General features: G+C 33.4%; 1 protein-coding gene across 2 annotated transcripts; it reads left to right on the top strand.

Annotated features, from left to right (window-relative positions):
* The first annotated feature begins 1499 nt into the window (after positions 1-1499).
* On the top strand, positions 1500-19872 carry LOC131075898 (uncharacterized). 2 transcript variants are annotated; one of them, XM_058012842.2, is made up of 10 exons: positions 1500-1772; positions 1858-1902; positions 2003-2283; positions 2374-2504; positions 12991-13994; positions 14084-14347; positions 15299-16429; positions 16817-17491; positions 17590-18084; positions 18249-19872. In XM_058012842.2, exons 1-10 carry the CDS (start codon positions 1587-1589, stop codon positions 19218-19220), a joined length of 5184 nt encoding a protein of 1727 aa, XP_057868825.2. In that variant the 5' UTR covers positions 1500-1586; the 3' UTR covers positions 19221-19872. The 2 variants fall into 2 exon arrangements, with proteins under 2 accessions (XP_057868825.2, XP_057868828.2); XM_058012845.2 differs by lacking the exons at positions 1500-1772; positions 1858-1902; positions 2003-2283 and having other exon boundaries at positions 13001-13994.
* The last annotated feature ends 203 nt before the right edge of the window (positions 19873-20075 follow it).

Raw genomic sequence — 20075 nt, 5'->3', positions numbered from 1 at the left:
TTGGATCTGGAACACATGTTTCCCAGTTTGATACAAATTTGAACTTTCACCCTATAATATATTCCATGATGTAAAAATAAATTCCAATTTAACTACTTAAAATTGAGAGGTCTAATAAAATCAAATCTCTAAAATTAATTCATACACAAAATAAATTAATTAACATTAAACTAATATATTTACAACATAAACAAAAATAATATAAGAAAATAACTACTTTTTTTTAATTTAAATTTTATATAAATTACATACACTCAAATCAATATCATAATAATTTAGAAAAAATATAAAATACTAACTTTCTAATAATTAAATTACATAGATCATTAAACCATTCAATGAAGATATCGTCACCTAAAAAATGTAAAATTATGCACTAGTTCCAAGCTTCGAACATGATACAATTTCCCTACCAAGAAAAACAAATCAATATTTTGACAAGCATGTCCTTTATTTAAAAAATAACACTCTTTTGATTTAGAAAAAGAAGAAATAATAACATAACAATTAATAAAGAATTTTAGAACTCTATTTGGTGTTGAAACATGACAATATATCTTTTATTCAAAAGAGAATATATTAACATGATATTGAGATATGACTTATTCAAATCATGATAGTTGGAGAAGGAAGAAAAATATTGTAGTTAGTTTAGATGTGACATAAAAAAAAAGGATGATGTGACAAAATAAAATGGAGCTACTTAAATTACCATACCAAAACAAACCATCAATACTTCCACAAGCATCTCTTTTATTTCAAAAATAGCACTCTTATTCTTCATTTATAAAAAGAAGAGAAAATATAACATAACATTTAATAAGGAATTTTAGAACTCTTTTTGGTACTTCCACAAGCATCTCTTTTGTTTCAAAAATAGCACTCTTATTCTTCATTTATAAAAAGGAGAGAAAATATAACATAACATTTAATAAGGAATTTTAGAACTCTTTTTGGTGTTGAAACATGACAGCATATCTTTGATTCCAAGGAGAATATATTAACATGATATTTACACATATTCAAATCATAATAGTTTGAGAAGGAAGGCAAATTTGTAGGGAGTTTAGATGTGACATAAAAAGGAAAATGATGATGTGACAAAAGAAAAAAGAAAAGGGAGCTACTTGAATACCTTCCGAAGACAAACAACTAATATTTTCACAAGCATTTCTTCTTTATTTTAAAAAGAGCATTCTTATTCTTGATTTAAAGAAAGAAGAAAGAATATAACATAATGTTTAATAAAGAATTTTAGAACTTCATTTGATGTTAAAACATGACATATTTTTTATTAAAAAATAATATATTAACATGCCATTCAGACATGACTTATTCAAATCATTACAGTTGAAAAAGAAAAGAAAATTTGTACTGAATTTAGATGCCCCAGAGAAAAAAATGACGTGACAAAAGAAAAGGGGGCTACTTGTTCATCCCACTTTGGCTTTTAACTTTAGTTTATTCTCTTTCTAATATTCTCGGACTTCAAACTTCATTGGACTTCAGTAGCTTCACAAACGCTAGTATTCAGATATTATATTTCACTGTGAATTATTGAAGTCTTTAAGTTGTTTATCCTATTTATGAGGACAACAGTGATTTTGTATAGCACTGCAATAGAAGACCCAAGTCTTAGAATGGCAAAACCCGGCATATCTCACAATTTCTACGTAAAAACTTCTGATCTTGTACGCACAATTCAAGAAAACCATGAAAACAAAGATTTTCATATTAATCTTCTGATCCAGCGTATGGATGAAGTTTTTCAGGTATCTTTACCTCCCTCTCCCTCTACCTTGTGCTTTGTTAATTATTTTTCTACAGAAACTGAACAGGTCTCTCAATGCTTTGCAGTCTCCCTTGTCGCCGCCACATACCATTTGCATGCTGCCAAGAAAGGTAGATAACGGGTACCCTATATAATTACCTTTTAGTCCAGTTTTAATACTTTTCTATGTTGGAAATAAATGTGATTATTTATCTAATCTGTTTTCTGCAGATACCCAGTTCCTTTGTAGAGGACAGTTGCAAAGACAATGTGAGAGTGAAGGGCATCTTAATTGTTGCAGCTATTGTAGAACGCTTTGATATGATCCTCCTCTTTAGAAAGGGTAGTTGGAATCTTGTTAAGAAAATGTATGTATTGGCTAAATCCTTTTATCAGCTCAAGGATTACCCAATTCTTAATCAGATGCCCGTAGATGCAGATCCGGTGTTGTCTACGATTGTGGATGCATCATTTGAATGTTTTCTTCAGAAAGAAGAGAAGAAATATGAGCAGTAAGTTCTATCTATCAGCTCCAACCTTTTTCCTGTCACAATACTTACTACCAAGAGCACTGATTGTTGAATTTGAATACCTTTTCATAGGCTTGTAATGAATCCTACCAAGTATAAGAAAAGTGTTGTAAGGCATCGCAAACTGGTGAAGGAAGCATACAACGATTTGGGTACACAAATGCTTGTATACATTTTACGTTTCCAACAACAATTGCTTTCTGGTACGTCATGTGATTCTTATAAGTGTAATTATAATTAGATTTCTTGTTTTTAAGCTCTTGAAAAGAGTCATTTCTTTCTATGAATATTTGTGTTAGTATCTATTAATAGGAAAATATAATATACATATCCACAACAAAAGCGTAGAGGGACACAAGGTCATCCCTCAAAATCACACAAGCAAAACCCAGAAATCAAAGTCTAAAAGAGCATAGCCTAGAGAATAGAAAACAAAAACAAACAATCAAAGGGCCTAGCCCACAAAGCAACAACACAATTATGCAGCCATTGCACACCCAACAAGAGGTGGAGGGGAGTCATGATCATCTGGTTTACCTCATACATCAATGGTGTTTGAGGTGACATCAAGCAAGGAGCACCCCTCGTAAGAATTCGCCTCTCCTTCCTCTTTATCTTCTACCCTTTTAGGGGAAACAACCAAATTCAATTGAGGGAGCCACTTAGAAGAATCAGGCCATCCACCTTTGCCACTACTCGTAGGCCAACTAGCGTCGCCCCCACTAGTCGGCCCTGCATTATCCGAAGGCCAAGCGGAGGCAAAGCTCCCGCGAGGTGGAGAAGTAGAGTGTCGCCGAACAAAAACCACCCCTACCACCAGAGTGGTAGCGAGGGGCCTAGGATCTAGGAGAACTGGAGCAACAAGCATAAAACTTCTCCACCGCCAGCCACAAGGTGAACAACCATGTGAAGTGGATGTATTAAAAAAAATAAAATTAAAAATTAGATAGTCAACAAAGTAATATGTAAGGAATATATAACTAAAGTAATAAATATTAATAATTTAAAGACACGTGCATAATTAATAGAAATCATTGATAAATTTTCAAACAAAAATGGAGTAGAAAATAACTTATAAAGAATGTGTGATAGAAAAAATAAAGAAAGAATAATAAAATAATAAAAAATTATAAGAAGTCATTTGTACATGTAAATAATAATAATATTTTTTACTTTCAAAATTTTAAAATATTATTTAAATATAGTGCCTTTAAAATATCTCTTCAAATAAAACATATATAGGAAGTCTATATTTGCATGTATGTATTTGAAAATATAGTATTTAGTATAGGCAAATTTTATTTTAGTTCAATACAAAAAAATTACATTGTGAAATTTATTTCTTTCTTTCAAAGGCTATAGATAGAAAATGCTCCAAAGAGTATTTGTTATTCAAATAAAAATTAGCAGTGGTGCTAAAAAAATTCAAATGATCTATGCAATGAGAAAGTTAGAAAATTGAAATAATCACACAATGTTCACATAAATACCACTTGTTATATTCTCCAAAAAATGTGATTACAATATAACGAGTAGGATAATTCTAGTGTCTCCAATCCATAATCTAATTTTGGTGGAATTATTGCACTACTCTAGCAAAACCTCTTTACTCAAAAACAACATTATATCAAACCATGATCATATGCCTTGGGTTTATAAGCTTGGGAGATACATAAAAGGACAAATGGTGCCTACCAAAACCATGATTATACCTCAGAAGGACACCCAATTATGATCCTTCATATGTCTCATGACCCTTCACCTACCCAAGGTGACTTTTCACAATCTATAGTTTTATAGGTTAACTAGGTAATGAGATCAATTTTGTGACTTCATATTCCATCTTCAAGTGGCCTTATTCCTTGGTGCATTTCCTTACATGTCTCATTAATTAATTAGATTTACCACTATTTTATATATCAACTACATAGGCTAAACTTATAATTTGTTAACTATAGAGCCTTGCACCTAATTGGTCAACCTTTTGTTGTACAAAGTGAAAATAAATGTTCCAATAACATCCCACTTGTTGTATAAATATAAGACACAATATGATCAAATCATGAGCATATTACTAGAGGAAAAGTTTCCTATATCCTTCTTCTAGTATTACAAATGTTTTTGTGCTAAGTGGTATGGTCATAGAATATACAACATTATCAAATCTATTTTATTTAATTAACATCTTCTTCTCAACCATGTTATAAACAAAATGATACAAATATCTACTTTCTTAGTTATGACACAAAAAGTAGGATTTTTTTAAGTAATAATAATCTAACTATAACAATAAATAATCACTAACATTATACAAAACTATATGTGTATAATTATATAATCGAACCACCTCCTTCAAAGAACTTAGCCTCTGTAGTTGAAATAGAAACTATTGATTTCCTCTTACTCATCCAACTAATAGCTCTCAACTAAACAAGGTGAATATATGGCAACTTGTGGACCCCATATTATTTACATTACTTACCTAAGTTACATTTGCAAACCTCTATATATCCAACATCATGTACTATTATATCTCTTCTTATATAAAAATTAAGAACATAAAAAACCAAAATAATACTTGAATACATATTTTATCACTATCCTAAGTTCTTTACTTAACTTAGACATAAAATTGTTTAAAACTCTCATTGATTGAATAATATTTAGGCTTATGTATACCATAGCATGCATGAGGTATTTCACTTAACTAATATATGAATATTTTTCATGTCTTTTATGTCCTCCAAATTTATAGGACATTGATTCATAAATAACTTATTATCAATGAAGAAATGATACTAACAATTTTAGAATATTACATATTGACCTTTTATAATATAGAATCAATATAAATTCTTTAAATAATACTATAATATCCTAATTTCTACTTGTATAAGGGTGTTTAGGTTCCTTTCTATCCTTGGGTAGGATCCTAGACTCTCTCATGCTCTCATGTCTTTCTAACATCCCTTGCTTTCCCAATTTCTCAATTATTTTCCTTCTATGTATTTTGTGGCCTTCCTTACATTGGTACCTTTTTCTACATTTCCTCATTCCCTAAACTATGTAGGCTTTATAGCGTTTGAATTCCTCTTGCTTTCGTGTCATTTCTCTCATGTCCTCAATTCTCAATTCCTTACATTTTGGGATCCTATGACTTTCCTTCCCAGCATGCCTCCCTCCTAATCCCAAAACTCCCATTATTTTTAAATGGTTGTTTTCTAATGTATAATAAGGTCTCATAATAATATGGAGTATTTGTTTACTTTAACCCATTGAGTAATGAACGATATGAATTTCTCTTGAATTAATGATTTTTAATCCGTGACACAATTATGTGGGTCTTAATTCTATGGGAGTTTAGGATCTTCATTTCCAACATATGTTTCCTTTGTCTCCCTATTTCAGAGTATAATTTAATTAAATATTGATCCCCACTCTTGCAACAAATATCTCCAAACCCTGATCTTCACTCCTTTCTACATTAGGTATCTCTAAACATAGATCCTCGATTCCTCTTGCTTTGGGTATCTTTGAAACTTAATCCTTTCCCTTCCTAGATTGGGAATCTCTTAAAATCCAATCCTCACTCCTTCTAAATTATCCCAAACCCCACTCCTTCCTAGATTAGGTATCTCTACAATCTTAACCTTAATCCTTCTTGCATCATGTATCTTCAAATTTTTATATTTTATCCTTATCAAGTATCTCTAAATCTTGATGCTCACTCACCACTTTCTTTCCTCTTTTAATTCTTTAGGGTTTTCCTACCAACCTTCCCTCTTGTAAATCTATTTACAAGGATCATATTACTCACTTTCTTATCATCCCATTGTACCTCCCTTTAAGGTTTATGAACCTTTGATTTCCCTTGTATCCTAACATCTCTAGAAAAAATTCCTAAAACTACTAAACTTGGGCCTTAAAAAATATTAATGATAAGGTACTAGGGGAATTATTGACCCAAATGACACCCTAACTACTAATTCTACAGTCTATGAAATCACACCCTTATACAAGCTAGTCTATAAACCCCATCATTCAAACTGAAAAAAATAGATACCACCCTACTCACCCAAATAAATTATTAGTGGCCTTGAATAAGAATTAGGGATGAATTTCGAATCCCTATCAATTCATGTGAATCCCTTAGATACATGGCTTGGATAAAAATGTATATATTTACTAATGCAAAGGGCATGGTTTCATGTACTTGACCATGTGAATAATTTTGTAAAAAGAACGAATACCTATACACATATGTGATGAGCCTTACTCTCCATCCAAGGTCACTCAAGGTGAATTTGGGTGTAAGATTTTGAGCCCCAAGATATGCTAGAATCTCTTTATAGCTAGGTAGCTTCATTTGTTTAAATATTTTTATTTTATCAAATAAAGTCTAATTTTCCTTACTTTGAGCATTTATGTTCATATATTATCTGAAGATGAAAATTATAGATGTAGAGATCATAGGAAAAACCCATTTGGTTTCTAGAGCTAATTTCATTAGATAGTTATATTTTTGTAAAAGATATTATAATTATTCCATTTATATTTAAATTAAAATAAGTTATTCTATTCTATTTGTTAATGCTTTTATTATTTTATAACCTATTTTCAAGCTACTTAGCTATGATTCATCTCAATAGTATTAAAGCATTAATCTTTCCAACCTATAAGATAAAAAAAAAGTGTTTATGATTCCTAATGAAAGGGAGATTAAATATAAAATAAGAGAGAAAAGAAAATTGAAGAAAACCCTGATCCAACTCAAGGCCCAATTAAAGAAGTAATAGTTGTATAAAATTAAGAGGAAAAAGAATTCACAAAAACATGAGATTTTGTTGGAATCCAAGAACATTAAGAGGGGAGGGGGGGGGATGGGGTGAATCAGTGTTCTACCGGTGTAAGAATTTATGAACTTATTGCTGATCAATTGGATGACAAAATATAAAATTAAAGTGCATTAAAAAATGAACACCAAAAGCAATACCATAACACCAATATTTAGATGTGGAAAACCTTGTAAAGGGAAAAACCACGATGGGGATGGTACCCACAATATCTATATACTTGATCAAGGTATACAAATATTACATAGAGGGGTATGCACATGCATACATGCTTACCACCTTGAGTCCACTACTCAAATACACAAATATGGAAGTCTCACTGACTTACAGATCATTACAAAATGATTTATAACAAAATTGAACTTAAATGATGCATCTGACCATGCTAGATAAGTTTCGGTTGTAGTTCTGAGATCCTCAACTAAATAGGTGATATTGATACTTTGTTCTACTTCTGGTTAGGATTGCACATGTGCAACTGCGCACATACACTATCATTCGCTCATCAATTCACACATTATCAATCTTACTCTCTTTCGTATCTCAAATTACATCATATGTATGTATATAATCCATCGCTAAGTGATCTCCCTTATATACCCTTATAACTTGTTCATCATGTCGGCCTTCACAATAAAATTAAACCTATCAGCTTCCTTTTGGATCATAAAGTATATTGCAAATCATCTCGATGATCTTATTTGATGTCGGCCTGACATGCTACCTTCAATTCCTCAAATGACTTAATCGGGTCCCATAATATAAGTTATCGGTACCAAGAATAACTAGTTAACAAGTTTAAACCATAGGGTGTATACTGGTTGGCCATATCTAGACAAAATGATAAAGTGATAAGTCTGGATGAGGAGATACCATCTCCTGAAGATGAGTTGCAATCAATGACAACCCAAAAATGGAATTCACCTCAGAAGGTGGCTATCGGATGAGTGTCAACTACCAACAGATTTATCAATACTAGATAGCAATAGCTCATTAGTTTCTTTAACTAGATCTTCTAGAATCCTCATGTAAATATAATTATTACCTTGCTAGGTATTTAAAATCAAGGATAATATTCTACCCCTAGATTGAAACAATCAATTAGAGTAACCAAGGGTTCTAGCATACCCAAAGTTACATTTATTTAGAAAAATGTGGATTATCTAGTAGAAGAATCAATAATTCAATGAGATGATGTTTTGATAGCTCCTTTTGTTGAACACAAAACACAAAGTCATGCATTTCATGCTAGTACCTCTTTTATGAGATTTTTCACTTTTAAGTCAAGGAATAGGCTTTGGTATGAAAAGACTTTTCATTGTCTTTGTCTATCTACAAGGTACTAGAGTTCTTACATTTTTCAATATTACCTTTTTTGTTACCAACTTTCAAGGCCATGAAGAGTGTTTCATCATTTGAGTCATCTTGGTCCTCATCTACTAAAGAACAACTGCTTTCCTTCGTTAATAAAGGCTTATTTTGATATTTTCTCTTTTGCTGCTATCTATTGATTTTCTAAAGGTGCATTTAGATGCAAAATGACCAATTATTTCATAATTAAAATATTTTAAAGGTAAGTTACCATTATACTTGTCAGCGTCCTTCTTTAGTCTTCTCACAAAGCTTGCTTCTACTTCATCAAAGCCACCAAGTTGATCGGTTTCTTCATCTTCTAGCTTCTTACTGACTTTGAAAGTTGCTACCTTCTTTGGAGAATCTTTGTCAAACTCTCTCATATAAAATATAGTGAAAGCACCATATAGTTGATCTATTGAATATTTATCCAAGTCCTAACTTCCTTAATAGTTGATACCTTATGACTATAAGATTTGGGAAGATATTTAAGTACCATTTTCACAACCTCATCTTAAGTCATTTCTAATCCAATACCTCTGATTCTATTTACCACTTTATCCACCTGGTGCATATTATTGACAAAATCTTCATCCTCGGACATCGTCAATTTTTTTAATTTGCATATGAAGTTTTGCATCTTGATCTGCTTTACTTTCTCATCTCCTTCATAAATGTTGTTTATAAGCTTTCCCAAACCTCTTTAGTAATGTTGCAGTAGATCACCTTCACTAATTTTAAATCTGCCAACCCACCCAAGATTGCATTGCATTTTTCGCCATTGTTTCCATAAACCTAATTTTTTCGAATCTATTGGAGGAGTAGCAGGAGTAGTATAACCATCTCAAATTGAGTTCCAAACTAAAAATACTAAATAAGACAAATATGCAAGTCCACTCTAACTTTCCAAATGGTGTAGCTTCTTCCATCAAACTTAGGTACCTTGTAAGATCCATCTTGTGTTTTCCTTAACCTTAGTTAAGCTGTTAAGATTATTTCAAAGGAACCTTTCTCTAATGTACCAATTGCCAAACACACCTAGATACTAAGAGGGGGGTGAATCAATATCTTCACTTAAACTCTTTAGCACAATTAAAAGCTTTAAATAAATACAAAGTAATGAAAGATAAAGGAAGGAAAACCAATGCACAAGAGAACACCAGATTTATATGAAAAACCCAAAAAGGGAAAAAACCACTATGAGAGTTAAATTATAATATATGAATAACTATTACAACTTGTTTTAAGGCTCATTGTTTAAGGAAGCAAACTGCTCTTGTATAACTTGTTGATGAAGTTGACTACCTCATAGAAAGATACAAGGGACCTAGTGAGAACATTCACTATCTTAGAGCAGAATACATGAAAATTTGAGATACAATGAATAACCCTTCAACTTACAACCTCTAGCAGCCTCCTTAGAAAGTAGGTTCTATTAACATGCTAGGTCTCAAGAAACCATTATGCAATTCAGCTCCACAAATTCCATCACACACTTTTACTTCCTTGAATTCACATCTTTCACAATCCACACTTGCATTTGATTTCATCTTCCATATATACCACCCACAAGAGAAAGAAAACATCAAGTTAGGTTGGCTAGAACAAGGGACAAGCAATTAACCCAACAAGTTGACCTCAAATACATATATTATAATGAAAGTGTTCCAAGCTAGGAGATATAGTGGACCTAAAAAAATCTTTACACCTTCCCCTGCAATCCCAAACATTAAAAACATTGGCACACACCTTCCCAAGTTTGCAACAAGGTAATGTGTAGTGCTTAACTAGTCATCCCAAAAACACAACATCTAAATAAATTTACACAATGTGGTTCACATCAGGACATAGCATGGCCCTAAAATAACTCAAACAAACCTCCAATGCTAGCACAAACCCCTAAATGCATAGTTCAAGTAAGAAAATAATCTTTGTTTGTCAGATAACCACAAATCACCTTGAGAACCAACTCTAGACAAAATGCAGCACCAAAAAGATCGACCACTCTAATGTGGGCCACATAGACACATTCCTTGAAAATTCAACAATATTTACATATACTTTTTTCATACTATCATGTCAAAATAAGCTAGCGCAATCAAATAGATACAAATTTCTCTATACCCAAAAACCCAAACAACATAGTCATGAGGTAGAACAATGTCAAACAAATTTTGAGTATATTTCATCACCTGAAATTTGAACTAAGTCGCTTCATAGGTTCAATATAAATATATACACCAAGTTGCATGAGCTGAGACAATAATGCAAATAAACACAGAGGCTTTCTCAGACCAGCATTGACAAGCAACCAAATTGCCAACATATTGCATTTACCAGAAACCATCTATGGGAACAACATTGACCATAAAAGGTTGTAGTGCAACCTCCACATCACATAATTGTTAAATCCTAAACCACAAGATCATATCTTCAAGAACAAAGGAATGTAGAGCATTCTCCCAAACAATCTTCATAACATTTTCCTATACTATTCACACTTCATCAATTTGTTAGAGACCAAAACATCATTATAGTACCATTTACACACTTAGAAGCACCAAAAGAGATTAAGAAACAATTTGTAGCATGTACAAGACTATCAACATCATATCCACTTCATCACCATGCTTCTGATCCTCATCTTAATACTTCTAATCCTTATCTTGATGCTTCTATCCCTCATCTTAATTCTTATAATCCTCATCTTAATATGATATCATCATGATTACATCTCTACTAACAACAAACAAGGCTTGACACACAACCATGAACCATGACACTTAATCATGAATTTCATCACTATCACTATTCTTCAATATAACTCATCATCATTATCATTATCATTATCACCATCATCATCATCAAGTGCAAGCATCAATGATATGGGAACATACCGAGTATCATCACCAAAATTAGGCTTGACATCCAACCATGAAAATCATCATATCTTAGCAACATCTCTACATAAATGAGGCATCAACGAAAACACAAAAACATGGACTTCATCACCACTACATATAAGAATCTCCAACAATTTATGGTTTTTATCTAAGGTTTTTGAACTCCTTAGATATTTTTGTTAGTAATTATGGTAGAAATTAGCCTTTATATGCATTAGAATATTGCTCGGCCATAATCTAATTTTCTCCTTTATTTAATTTCCTCTAAGATGAACTATAGGTTCTCTTGGGCCGGGGAAGTATGCCACTTCATATTAATGTTACTAATTTAACTCTAGTTGGATTGTCTTCCTCAACACCCAAGCTATCTCAAAGTATTTTCCTAACTCTCGAGTTCATGATCTATCAACATCTTTACCTTTTATTAACCTTTAAAATAAGAAACTTTAATTGTCATTTTGTGTCATATTTAGATTTATATCTTTAGTGATTATCTCTATCAAATCTATTGTTCCAATCTAGTTTCTTTTCAAAGTCCTCATGGCTTTGTCAAGCTTCAAGAACCTCTAATCTTGTAAGTATTTCACTCCTATATCTTTTTTCAAAAATAAATTAGTTGTTTCTTCCTCCCAATAATTAAATTTGATATGTTTTGGGCTATGATGATAACTAATATTAAATTCTCTCAATAATTTACTAATACAAAAATTTCTACGAACTATAAACCAAAGATCTAATAAATTTGTTATCTTCCATAAAAATATAGAACCATTTCCTACAAAATGATATACAAAAAAAAGAATCATATTCTCCAAAATAGAGTTTAGAAAATACAAGGAAATATTAAAACACAATATATGAATAAATAGAAAATTGAGAATAAAGAAGACATTAATAAGATAATAAAATATTATCACTATGTTTTTTCCTAAATAGACAATAAATATCAGTACAATTTAATAAATCATCAATCATCAATCAAATTTATCAGCAACCCAATTATTTCCCTAACACCTTTCTATATTAAGAAATTAAAATTATTCAAATGTGGCACTCAAAATTGTCATTCTCCCAAGCTTTAAACAACATAATGACACAAATCTTCGAAAAGGTAACCCTATAATTTCCAATAGAATGTAAAATCTAATAAACTATCAGTCACCTCATTCGAAATTAATCTGCATCAAACGCATAGTATAACATTAAACGTAAAACCATTTAAACCTTGTCTGCTCTTTATGTATCCTAATAATTGTTTTAAATGACTAAAGTTTTTAAAACCAATATTTAAGATCAAACAAATCCAACGGCTAAATTTAGCTATTAATGTTTGAAAACATAGACAATCTTCAAAAATATTTACTTCTGCTAATTCAGACCATATATCAGAGTATAGTCCGGACTTCAGTTCAGGTTAAATCAAACTCACTATATAGATATTGATTGATGTAAGCTGGATTCCAAGCATATGTCAGTGTATGAAAGAAATCTATTAACAAATCACAAATTTTGTTCGCTGATTTTCTATATTCAGTGCATTCCAATCCTCTATAAGCTGTTAATATAACTTGCATGGGCAGATACCGCCAGAAAAAGTCTTCAGCAAGTAGAAGTTAAAGAAGAAAAAACAGAGAAAGAGATTATTGAAAAAATAATGGAAGAAGAACAAGAACGAGAGATAAAGGTTAAAAAAATAATTAAACAGTTGAAATTGGATGAAAGCAAAGGGAATAAGGTGGCTGTGATCATACAAGGTGATAGTGGAGAGAGCAAGACAGATTTGGCAGCAGACATCTATGGTCGTTTGGAAGTGGAGCTCGATTTTGAAGGTTGGAAGTTGTGCAAGAAAATTTTCAACAAGGATATGGAATTTAACCCAAATGTATCTGAGTTGCATTCTGAGATTGTAAATCTCTTTTCAGTGGGAAGAAAGAAGGGAAAAAATGGGGAAAGAATCCAGATTACAAAAAATGAATCTGCCTTCCTATGGATTGACAATATTCTCCGAGCAGGGGATGTCAGAAAGATGTTCGATATGGATTTCAGAAGTAGAAACACAGTCAGGTTGCTTGTGACATCTCCCAACAAGAGTGTGGAGTCAACACTTAAGGAGAGTGGGTTTACATGTAAAAAGCATGAAATAGAAGGTGCTCGAGACACTCAGATTATCTCAGAGCGTAGCTATGCTCCATTGCTTCAGGAGATGGTCAGTGAATACCTCAACAGACGCAAACAGGCAAATAAGGACACCAGAAAGAAAGTTTCTGGATGGGTTGACGAAGAAAATCTTGTCAAGACGGGTTTCAAATTTGCCCTTGAAAATGCATTTCTGAATCTTTCAGCCCCGGCTCAAGATGCATTTCTTGATATTTGTGCTTTCTTTGTGGGATGGGATTGGGATGAAATTCCCTTCATCGTTGGAAAGACAGAGGTTGAAACACTACACGAAAATGCATGGGTGACAAAGAGTCATAACAATAAGATAGCCGTTCCGGGCGTCCTCTGTGAATGGGGTCTCTCACGAACAAAAGGAGTAAGATTAACCAAACGAGATGAGCTCAAAAAGGCTTTGGATAGCAACCAGGTATGAATTGTCCTGTCAATCTTCAGGTTATGAATGATATTTTTCTTGGTATTCAAGTGTTCTAATGCAGCAAGGCTTTAGTTTTGCAGAAGATCAAAGGGATTTTTTTACCCAATGATAAAGAGGAACTTCAGCTACCGGTTGATAAGCTATATCTTATGGAGACTCTCAGAGTTCTTTCATCGAAAAGCTCCATATCTGTTGTTGATAAGGATAAGCACAATAAGTCATTTCAGAGATTGAGATTTTTACACGTGGGTAGATCTTCAAAGAATCTTCCCTTCCAGTTAGACCAGCTTCGGAACTTGAATTATTTCAGCTCTGATCAAGATGTGGATTTTAATCCCTCGCAGGTAAGTATATCTAGGCTTTAATTATCCCTATTTCTAAAAATGGGAATGAATTTCTTATCCAATGGGCCCATGGTAGAAGGATTTAACAATTTTTTAAGTTGTGTTATACAGAAATTTTTGGAGTACACAACAGAGAATGGTCCTATGAATAGTATGTTTGTATGGTTGCTTGAAAATTTTAATTTACCGCAATATATATGAACTATAGTTTGAATTTTTTTTTAAAAAATTTTTACATCATATGAAGCTGGTTTAATAAGAATATTAAAGAAGTTTCTGTTAGTAATTGGGGGCTACAAATGGCAGTTCCTGAAGAGATATTTTAAAGTTAATATGGAACCACGTTCTTGGCATATCATATTTTTAATTAAATTTTGTATTTACTATATTAAATATTTAAAATATATAAATATGGTTTAGATGGTTTTCAAGAAAAAGTAGTCAGTTGGTATTACAACCTATAAAATATTTGAGTTCATAAAATAAGTATAATTATGAAAAATTATGTATGAGTAATTTAGTCTTACGGGGTGGAGATGGTCAATCATCAATCTTAGAACCAACTACTATGCATGTTCATCAAACATCTTAGAGGCCTTCCAGCCAACTTATTGCTTCTAACCTTCTACACAAGATGCGGGACAAGGACATCCCAACCTAAGAACAAAGTCATAAATGTAGTCTTAATATCACTATGTCTTGCTATGAAAGCTTTCTCATGTGGAGAAGACCACCCTTATTAACCCTCAGTTAACCCTTAGATCTCCAAAGCAGAAAACACACAATGAAAATTAAAATACTTATGATAACAAAACTCTTTAACCTTGTTAAAGATGTGTATAACATTCTCCATTTATTTCCCTGATGAATTGCTTTTGGCAAGAGCTAGATGGATGGATGTCTAGTATATTGATTTTGGATATCTTATAGATATTTTATTTGTTCATGCAGTTGCCTCCAAAATTGAAAGTTGTAAAACTGTGTGGAGATGCACTCTTCAGATCCAACGAGGAAAAGGAATGGAAAATAGATAACCTGAGAGTGCTAAAGCTCAAGAATTTTCAAAAATTAGGTGTACCTGACCCCAAGATATTCAGAACTTGTGAAGGACTAAAAGAGTTGTGCATGAGTACATGCAGTATAGTGGAACTCCCTGAAAGTTTGACTCAGTTGTATGCTCTCCGAAAGTTGGACCTGCACGACTGTAAGTACCTCCGAAAATTGCCCAAATCATTTGGTACCATTATAAATTTGGTGAAGCTGGATTTAGGTTATTGTTCATCATTGAGACATCTTCCAGAATCATTTGGGCAGCTGGAATCTTTAGAAGAATTGGTATTGAGTTATTGTTCAGCATTAAAACAACTCCCTGAAAGCTTTGTGTGTTTGGGTAAACTGAAGAAAGTCACATTCTCACATTGTCAAAATATGCAGAAGCTTCCTGACAAGTTTGAACTGTTGAGTTCTCTTGAAGATGTTGACCTCTCATATTGCAAGAATTTGAAACTGCTTGTTGCGAATTTTGAGATGCTTTCCTTGTTGCAGCTACTCAACTTAAGAGGCTGCAGCAAGCTACAGAAACTTCCAGATAACTTTCCTCAAACCCTGTCGAAGCCAAAATTGGTCGCCATTAGATTGTCAGGATGCTCAAGCTTGACAGAACTGCCGGATGAATTTTGCCAGGGTAACATGATTGAAGATCTATCACTAGCTCATTGCACCATTTTACCTCGGCTTCCCTCTCAAATTAATCAATTGAAGTGGCTTAGAAAATTGAATTTGTCAGGTTGTGAAAAATTGCGTGAGCTTCCAAAGAGCTTTAATCAGCTGACATGTCTTGAAGTATTAAATCTAAGATCCTGCCACAAATTGAGAAATTTGTGTAATCGATTCAGTCGCCTTAAGGCGTTAAGAGATCTAAACCTTTCTGACTGTCCTGTTCTGGAGGGCAAGTGGATGAAGACATTGGAAAGAAATATGAGCTTGAGAATTGTAGACATTAAAGGAAGTCCACAGCTGCAAGATCAATGGGCAAGATGGAGAATTAAGCTTTGCCGTTTTTCTGTGCTAACAGGAAAGGAGGTATTATTGCAATTCGCAGTCACTAGTCATTTTATTAAAAAATATATCTCATTACTTCTGTTAAATAGCCGTTTTTGTGCAGAATAGCTTATCTTTCAAGTAAGTTTGTCATAACATTACCATTTGGGCAGCCTGATCAAAGAGTCTGTTTTTTGTAATGAGTTTTGACTCGTTGTCCTCGCTGCTGTATTCTAATGTTATTTTTTAAAATAGTGGCAAACTTAATTGAAAAATAAGCTCTGTATATTCTAGTGAGTCTGAAAGTGTTTACAGAATAGTTTTTTTTCTTTTTTTTCAATTAAAAGTGGATTATTCGTTTACAGAATAGCTTTTGTTATAATGTTAAAATTTTTATTTTTATTTATGTTAATATTCTCACTGTTCCAGAGAATGCCCGCCAACTCAATAGAGAAGATTTTGAACAGGACAACAGAAAAACTTTTCAGAGGCAAAGCGGTTCTGATTAACAAGAAAGGGAAGCCGTTCTCCTCAAGAGAAATCTCAGAAGGCAGTACCCTTGCACTGATTTTTGATCATAACATTTCACGATGGGATCGAGAAATGCTGGAAAACAATGTTGATGAGCTCCTAACAAATTTGACAGCCATGAAAGTCATTTATGTTGGGAAATCTTTCAGTGCAATCCCAACAAAACTAGTAGACCAAGTTATTGCCTATACACCTGACCATTCTGAAGCCCTCTCTTTATTTGATAAACCCTTAGCAGAAACTGCAGGCCCTGAGTTTTGGGACCTCAGAACTTATATAATTAAGACAGTGGTTGATCATAAGGACGCAGCAGGCTGTATGTTCTTGAAAGGATGGGAGAGTATATCAGGTATGTTACTGGGGGAAAGTTTCAACATTCAAGACTACCACGAACTTGAAAAAATGATTGCACTAGCCACTCCAGAAAATGAAAAAGCCACTCCAGAAAATGAAAAAGAAAATGAAAAAGCCACTCCAGAAAAAGAGAAAGAAAAAGAAAATAACAATAAAAAATTGCTGCAGCTGTTGTTTAGGGAGAAAGAGACAGAGTTCATGTCCAGAATGACTAATCCGGTACTTAATTTTTCTGCTTTACTTTATTCTTAAGTAGAATCATGAGGAGAAAAAAAATGAGAATTTTTTCTAATGTATTTTAAAATGATGTGTTGCAGCCACAGGAGAAGACGATCGAGAAGATGGTCTTCCTACTTATTTCAACACTGGAGATATCTAAACCCCAAATCTCATACTTAGATAAAATGTTCAAAGAGATGCAAGACACTTTTACAAAGCATGGCTTTGAAGTTGAATGGATCTGGGTTCCAGTCACAATTTCTGTTAAGGATCTGTTAGAACAAACTTATGAGAATCTAAAACAAGCCATGCAATGGGTAGGGACTACAGAGCCATATTTGATGGATCAGTCAACTACTATCTCAGTTTTTTTCAGGGAAAGAATGGGGTTCTGTGAAACACCTATGCTTTTGTGCTTGGCTCCTTTGCGTCTTTTCTCTGCCACAGATGTGATGCTCAAGGTAGCCACATTGGGGCCAGAAGCATGGATATTTCTCAATGATGTCCAATCCTCCGGGGAAGCCTACTGTTCAAATAAACTGAGCGAAATACAGAGTTCATCCCACCTGTACTTTCTCTTTACAAATTTCATGGTAAGTTGGATCAACCTATAGTTACTCAGCACCATGCTAAGGGTATAATAAAATGGTCTGAGAAATACTTGCACTTTTGTAGTTCGTAGTTTGTGTTCGTACTACAAATTTGTGAGATAAATTTTTGGATCCAACAGAATGATAATTGTATTTTGATTTTACAGGAGGTCAGTGAGAAAGATCTGAGCAGTTTTAACATGATCTGGCTATATGGCGGAGATCCGGAGAAGATTTCAGAATTCAAGTGCAAGTTAAGCCATGTAACAGAACAAATGGGCAAAGATCACTACCGAATCGCGATAATCCATGTGGGCAGGAGGAGCTTTCTGTCCCATATTAACAATGAAGAAGAAGAAGAACCACCAGTGCATCAACAGAAGTTAGAGAACATTAATGACATTGCCTGGTTGAGCCTGACCATTAGGAATGTGAAAAGATTCTGGCACTACATACATTATCTGTTATATCTGATAGCATCTAAAACGGAAGAGAAGGACAAAAAACTAGGGATTCTTCAGAGACAAAAATTAGAGGAAGAGAAGGATGAGATAGAGTCTAAAAAGGAAGAGAAGGAGAATGAGATAGCAATTAAAAAGGAAGAGAAGGACGAGATAGCAACTAAAAAGCAAGAGAAGGATGAAAAACCAGGGAGCCTTCAGAGACTAATGCTAGCTCTTCTGTCTCTTGATTGCCTATCCAGAAGAAATGGTACCGTTTGGATGATGGCAATTGATGGAGCTCATAATGAAAACTTCACAGGGAAAGGAAAAGATCTAGTGGACACGTTAGACAGTAATATCGACAAACATATAAATTCAAGGATAAAACTAAGAAATGGGGCAGGGGAAGTGTATTCAAGTAAAACTGAAGGGGAACCTTTGATAAAGTTGATCCAGAGTAAGCATGAAGTGGAAGATAAGCAAATATTTGAAGATGCACCCTGGTTGAGGGCACATCCATCATCACACCTTGTGGAACAAATCTCAGCCAACATGCATTGCACCATGTGCTGTGTTGAAGACCCTGCCTATCATTGTGATATGTGTGGATGTTTCAGTATATGCCAAAAATGTTATATATCGGAATTCATAGTAAGGAGCAAAGAGGATAGGGGAGAGCAAATAAAATTGAGGTAGCCCAGTATAGCAGTCAGCCATCATCCCATATTAGTTTTCTGTAATACTCACGAACTCCTCCACTTCCAAACTGTTTCATTTGCAAACTCCTCCCCTTCTACCTTCCCATCTGTTGACCAAAGTCATGCCTTGGATGAACTACTGATCTTTTTCACACATTTCTCATAAACGTGGAGAAACTTGAAATTTTTTAGCTGTTAAATGCAGTATCATCTGCTCTTTTCCAAACTCTGTCCCAAGAAAACCAACCTCTAGTTCTGGGATAAGTGGGTCTGGCACATGTTTTAATCAACTGATGCAAGTCTGGTGAAAGTCAGAGAAGGTGTTTCTGTTGGTGATCACGGCATTATTTTGTCCATGGGAGAACACCATTTGTTCTGTGGTCGTTCAAATGATGCACAAATTACCTACCCTACGTCTCCTTTCATTGTGTTCAACTGTTAAACTGTTAAATTGGTTTAACAACTGTAATAGTTTTCTATTTTGATAGTAGCTTTTGTAGTTCAGGATGGTTTCTTCTTAAATTCCTGGAAAACATTTACCATGGATTGCATAAGAATTGCTCTGTCTGGATCAAACTATTTTTTTCCGGAAACACTTAAACACAGTTCTATGTATTAATCGTATAAAAACAAATAATTTTTTTAAAAAAAATTTAGAAGGTTAATTACAAAGCACCGTCTTAAAAAACAAAAATTTAGCAAAAGCAAACAGTTAGTGGGCATTAAACGAAGATTCAAAATTGAAGTTTTGTGCCCCGTTTTTCACTGTTTTGGGTGTATTTTACAATCTAAATTGAAGAGACCATGCATGTATGCAACTAAATTTTTGTAAGCCTAGATTCTTTATGCGGTA

Source organism: Cryptomeria japonica, chromosome 3, assembly GCF_030272615.1.
Source record: "Cryptomeria japonica chromosome 3, Sugi_1.0, whole genome shotgun sequence".
Taxonomy (NCBI): Eukaryota; Viridiplantae; Streptophyta; class Pinopsida; order Cupressales; family Cupressaceae; genus Cryptomeria; species Cryptomeria japonica.
The sequence above is the reverse complement of the archived record's forward strand: the minus strand, read 5'-3'. Positions and strand labels throughout refer to the sequence as shown.

Coding starts and splice junctions, on each gene's coding strand:
- LOC131075898 (XM_058012842.2), top strand. CDS start 1,587: ATGAGGACAACAGTGATTTTGTATAGCACTGCAATAGAAGACCCAAGT. Junction 1,773..1,857: donor GTATGGATGAAGTTTTTCAG/GTATCTTTACCT, acceptor AATGCTTTGCAG/TCTCCCTTGTCGCCGCCACA. Junction 17,492..17,589: donor TGTCCAGAATGACTAATCCG/GTACTTAATTTT, acceptor GATGTGTTGCAG/CCACAGGAGAAGACGATCGA.